The sequence below is a fragment of the Haemaphysalis longicornis genome, unplaced genomic scaffold (genome assembly GCF_048455015.1).
Source record: "Haemaphysalis longicornis isolate Haplotype H1 unplaced genomic scaffold, Haemaphysalis longicornis Haplotype H1 scaffold_9, whole genome shotgun sequence".
NCBI lineage: Eukaryota > Metazoa > Arthropoda > Arachnida > Ixodida > Ixodidae > Haemaphysalis > Haemaphysalis longicornis.
This window is the reverse complement of record NW_027526460.1, coordinates 135,568,823-135,574,822: the sequence shown is the minus strand read 5'-3', so window position 1 is coordinate 135,574,822 and position 6,000 is coordinate 135,568,823. Positions and strand designations below refer to the sequence as shown.

General features: G+C 50.9%; 1 protein-coding gene across 1 annotated transcript in view; it reads left to right on the top strand.

Annotated features, from left to right (window-relative positions):
• The first annotated feature begins 3,721 nt into the window (after positions 1-3,721).
• LOC144151405 (NADPH oxidase 4-like) overlaps positions 3,722-6,000 on the top strand; it is a 162,797-nt gene continuing 160,518 nt past the window's right edge. Inside the window, exon 1 of the mRNA XM_077682445.1 lies at positions 3,722-4,232. Coding sequence (XP_077538571.1) covers positions 4,086-4,232 — 147 coding nt within the window. The 5' untranslated portion in view covers positions 3,722-4,085. The remainder of the gene's footprint in view (positions 4,233-6,000) is intronic.

The window sequence follows — 6,000 nt, the reverse complement described above, 5'->3', positions numbered from 1 at the left end:
CATCGCACTTGCCCAGAAATTTAAGCCGCACAAGTAACATTGCACGCCATGTGGACCGCAGGTTGATGTCCACGACAAGTTCACAATGGAAAAATATGCGCTCTACTAGAGAGAGAGAAAAACTTTTGGTTCACAGAAAACACATCGCCAATTCCGCGACGGAAGAAGTCTCTGCGCTAGCCACTTGCACGCAGATCTCGGGTACCGGAATATCTGAAGAGTTCCAATGTTCTAGTTTCTTTTCAATGCTTTGCTTTAGAATGGTCCACTCGTGAAATAATGCCCCTGCAAAGTCGCCTTCGGTAAGGAACTTCAAAGCGTTCTTCGGGAAGAATAGATCTAAATTTTACTATGTTCTTAAATATTTTAAAATACTGAATGTCAATTTTCTAAAATATACTTGTAGCGAATCAGCGCACTTTTGGTTTGGTCAACTTGCTTAGCGCCAATTGTGAAACTATGCAGTCTTGCGAAAACAGGGCATGATTGTTTATTAAGACAAAAAGACGGGACGGCAGAAGCGGACCCTAAAAACGGGACTGTCCCGGCCAAAACGAGCGTCTGGTCACCCTACGCATCGGTGCTAGCGCTACATTCCTCTCAAGTGTATATAGTAAGAAACTATATGATGGTAGCAGCCCTGGTCAGCAGGCTATCTTTAGTTTTAAGGCCTTGCTCTGGATACGTCAGTGTCGACGTCACAAAAACGCGAGATTTAGCGGGAGAATTGATATTTTGGCTTAGAATGTTTCACTTGCAGTCCACAGTGAATAAAGCATCGTTTGCTGCCGGAGCAGCTCTGAGGGCACTACAAAACACTCAATCTTTCGAATAAAACAAACTCGTATTTTATCTGCATGGCCCCATTATTTCTACGCTTTCTTTCAGTAAATAAAGGTGGTTTGTATTGTTTTATGTTGCTCTAAGGGCATGTCGCATCATATCGCCGCATTTAATTGACGTACGGCGTCGCGCCAGAAGAGTTAGGCTTGTACCTATCATGAACCTAATGCTGTAATCTGAGTCTGTCGTCCATACCACGTGTTTCCTCGACCGGGTTGAGCGTAGGATACTGCAATGCCTTTACATGCGAAAATCGCTTGTAAAGATTTCGTTCACTGGAATGGAGGAGGGATTGTTTAAACGGCGGAGTAAAGTGTGGCGAAAGTGCGAGGGCAGTATGCTTAGCCCCCACGAGACGCACCTCGGCAGCGCGCACGACCAAAGTGCTAGGGGGAGGCAGTGAGACATGCTTGGCGGTGGCGACGTGCTGCTGTATGAGGCCTAGCAGGGCGTGCTGTCGTGTGCTCGTAGTTGATGGGCGCTCACTTCTTGAGACGCAGTTCGCGCCGCCACGCAGAGGCTTACCATCGCTGCCGTTGAGAAGGAGAGAAAAGCTTTCATTGAATATATACACGGGGGCCTGCTTAGTTCTCACATTGCAGAGGACCTCTGGTAATGTCTTCAAACCGCTGCCTAATGTACGCCGCCACTTCCCTTTGTTTTTCGGTGGCGCTTGCTGCGGTAAGCCATCCATTGCGGGGTGTGTTTGTAGTGTTGTGTCTGGTTATGCAGTTCCAGGGGATGTGATCTTGGTTGTGTATGACGTTGCAAGTTGAGAAAGTAAAGGGTGGCATGTCAGGGTATCCCCATATCTTGTGTAGTCTAGCTGGTGTGTCCAAGAGGTCGGTTTGAGCTTGTCTTAGAACCCACGTACAAGTGAGTGCTGCCTCAGCGCACTGCGGCACTCAGGAGTCAGTGCTCAGCAATGGCTGAGACAACCGGTAGATGTGCTTCGCGTCCTCCTCGTTGCGTGCTCATCCCAACCACGTGACATTTGCGCGGGAGGTTCAAGCACTATTTGCAACACATGGTTGGCGGCGGTGACGCGCTGCGATATAACAGCTCCGCCTTGCGTTTGTTCATCACGAGATCACTTCCTGAGGCGCAGCAGCTAAGCGCCGTGACCGAGAAGACTGCAGTTTGCGCTGCACACAAATTTCGTGTTAGGAACTATAGGAATCGTCAGCCATTTTTGAACATGCCCACGCCCAGGGCCGCAGCCATGAATTTCCTTCTTGGAGGGATGGGGTCTGGGTTATGGGAGGGTGGAAGTTTTGCCAAAAGAAGCTCTAGCACTCGCTTACACGCTGCTTGGGAAAAAATTCGGTCGGAAGTTGGTTCGAACTCCCAAAACCCCACTTAGGTACGTTGCACCCCACGCCCAAACGACACGGTGACTGCGAAGCATATAAATCAAAATCAGTCGCACAACGCCCCCGCAACGTCAAACAGCATGCAAGAACGTGGCTAATATTCCACCTCACCGCATCTGTTCCTGTGCAATTTTTCCCGGTTCGTCACACGTTCTCTTGTCAGGCAGCGCACCTCTACACACTAAGATGTTCAAACATCGCCAACTAGCCCCCCTTCCAAGCCTTGCTGAACCTAAGTGGCTAATATGTTCCAAGAAAATTACCTGTCTCCCAATATTCTGTGTAATTTTTTCCGCCGTCCGTCATTTTTCCGCCCATGGCTTCATCTGAAGACATCACCATGTAATTGAAGACGTCATCAAGTAATCGACGAGCCCAGCCTCACCAGCTTAATTTTTCTTGCGGAGCCTTTCGCTCAGCTACACACGCAGGGTCATGCACTCAATAGGCACGTTGCGCTGATATTTGCCTCGCAAGCAGCAGCGACGTTTTCTATATCCTGGTGGTTCGGGGGGTCGTTTCTTGCAGGAAAGATGCCACACATATCACGGGCTCGGTTCGTAGCATTCATATTGCATAACTGTCAGCGCCCTGTCCTAGACAGCAACAGCCGGGATTATTACGAGTCACGCACGGGCGCCCACACAAAAAAGCCATCTAACCTAACACCATGAAACAAGGCCGAGAAGGGCGAACAGTCTAAGTCGCGCAGACGAAAATACATTAGCTGTTGATATTGCATCCCGCAGTCAGATCGCAGATAATACAAATGGCAGGGAGGAACCAACGCACTCATCACGGCCGTCTCTCTTTACACCGCATCTCAGTGTCAACCCCATAGATCGTTGGCGCAGCATGCTGCAGGCAGTGAGTGATAACTGCTCGAGAAATCGCCATTGCTATATCGATGCCCCAGCGTGCGCTGGAGACAACTTTAGTAGGAAAAGTGCTTCGCTCACAGCGGCCTCTGTACGGCAAGCACAGCCTCACCGGCTTAATTTTCTTCCGGAGCCGTTCGCTCCTGTATACGCGTGCAGTGTCTTGCGCTGGCAATATACCTGCTTGAATAATTCTTTACCACTCGACACAGACGCAAACCACAGTTGAGATATTCAATCCTTCGCTTCAGTTGCGGCCGGCAGCTCCGACAGCCGAGCAGAAAAGGCGCCAACCAGCGCTGGCCCCGCTGGCCAACTTCTTTTTACACTCGGCGACGGCGCCAAAACGATGTCAAGTGAGCGGCTTAGCCCGTGTATGAGGTCTGCGGCTACCGCTTTACTGCGCCTGCCATGCAACAGGAGAGGGCCGCATATCTCTCCGCATCTGCCTCCATCGCTTCCTCCGCGCGAGAGGCGGAGGGGGCCGGAAGTTCGCAAGAAAAGCAGCCGACGCGATGAAGCTTGCGCGGGCGTCCACTTTGTCTTGCAGGAGAGGAGGAGAGCTGCAAGAAAATGAAAGTGAAAGGGGCAAGAGGAGAGAGAGAGAATAAGAACGGTGAATGGGAAAGAGCGGTCCGGCGCATTCGCAGGAACAGCCCGAGAGGGCCCGGGATCGGAGTTGTCGGAGTTGTGCAAGTGGCTTGTGCTGCCAGCGCAACCGCTCGCGCGCCTGCTCTCGGCGTTCCCTTGACGCGGCATGCTCGGCGCGCGAGAAAGCGGCGGCGCTGAATGATCGTGATCTCGTCGCGGAGGCTTAGGCGGCGGTCCGAATCACCCGCGAACATGTGCTCGGCGGCGGCGGCGGCGTCGATGTGCGCCGAGTAGCCGGATCTGTACGACTGTCTGTCTGCTGCGGCGGCGGTGGTTTGGCCGGCCGGGAAGACGCGAGGCGAGCGAACCCTGTTCATCGAACGACACTATCGGGCCTCAGATGGTGGTGGCAATCGACGTCGCCGGCACGGCGACTACACAACAGCGAAGTGATGCGGCGGGAAGCGGCGGCGAACGGACGGTCACGGCCCGCCTTGTGCGCTGCTGGAGGGGCTTCAAGGTGGCGGCGAGGGCCCAGGTGCTGCTGGTGAGTGGTGCACGTCGTTCAGAAGCCCTCGCTTTATGTGAAAGTGTGCCAAAATGCCCAGGCCACACACGCCACACGGAAAGAAATAGTGCAAGTGAACAGGTGGAGATGGAAAATTTTGATGCGTTGCCTTGACGCGCAGGGTACGGGTTGAAAACGATTTTACTGGACTACTCCTTTCTTTCAATTTTACTTATGATTCTGTCTATAGTTACATCCTGCACCGAAATATCTCGCTTTACCCCGCTTCAGCGCGGAAAGACTGTTTCGGAGTATATTAGTTGTCAGGAGCTATTAGTTATTTATGCGCTGTAAAATTTCAACTGCAACAATGAATTGAAACGGTCGATCGTAAACAACGTACTCGGGATGTTGTTATCTTGCCCGTGGCTGTATCTAGCAATGCCTCGTGAAGCATGTGGCTTTTCTGTTACGTAATTTTGCATGTGGTTATGTCTAGAGGGTTTGTCGCTGCACTTAGTGAGCAAGTTTAAAGCAATATATTCATAATGAGTGGGGTATTTTTATTCCGTGTGTGGGTAGCTATCAAGCTCAGGTTTTTCATTATCCTTTCGCAGCTCATCCCGGGCTAGCATGTCGTTCCCACTTCGTTTTTACTACAGTAGAACCGAAACATTTTCTGGCAAGCAAAAGACGCTGGCCTGACCGGCCCGGGGATGAAGAGGTGGCAACATCTCAACATTATTAATATCAACGCATTTTTTTTTTTTTTCACATGACTGCGGTGCTGCACGACTTTTCCGCTTCGGTCGACGATGGTTGAATGAATCATTTTTGTTTGGGTGGTCGGGCGGTTGAATTCCCGCTTGAGCAACTTCGCTATAAATGGTTTATTTAATGCACTACCGAATTATCTGTCGTATACTGGCGGCCACGACGCCAGAATCGGTCGCTCTGAGGTACTCTGCAACCCATTTATTACAAATTTGGTTCGCAGCCAGAAACAATATCTGCGCAGAATTACAGCAACTTCTTGCAGCAATTCGGGCATGGTGGCAGCTGTCGTGTCGGCCTTGGCAACCCATTCTGTCCTCCTCGATGCTTCTCAGGAGAGGCCCGTTGATTAGGCCATTGCGTTGTCTTCCGCGTGTATCCAGTTACGTTGATCAGTTACGTTGATTTGGCGCCCGTGGGTTGCTTCAGAGTGTCCCGTATTCCACTGGGAATCCGTTTAGAGACCGCTGGGTTGCCTTACTGTCCCATGTTGAGTCCTTGCGCACAGTTACAAATCCCAGGGAACCGTTACAAACCCCAGGCTTGCTTGCAAGCTGTCGGTCTGTGACGTAGGCCTGTCTTGGTATTTACAGCTTTCGCCGCTAAACTTTTTCGCCCGATTCGCTTCATCGCATACACAACTTGATATTCCTTCAAACTGAATAGAAGTTCGCGCTGCGAAAGGTGAGCTATGTCGTTCGGATAATCACCGTGCTTGTGTGGGAAACGTCTGCGGAGTTTCCGGTTGTGTTTACCGCCTTGTAACCTGTTCTACGCCTTTATACGTTGTGTAACCTAACAGCCAAAGGTTGCGTGACTGGCTTCTTTGCAATTGATGGCGTGGGAAGAATGGTTTCAACGCCTGAGACGTCGGCAGTGTTTGTGCATTTTAGTTTAGCCCGACATATAATTTTAATGCACAAGGGAGAGTTTCGGGGAAGAAGACAGAATACTCCCTGTCCACTGAATGAGCGGGGTCAGAAATTCACTTTGTGATTCTGGTGAAGGGTGGGATGGGATGTTGCACCATCAC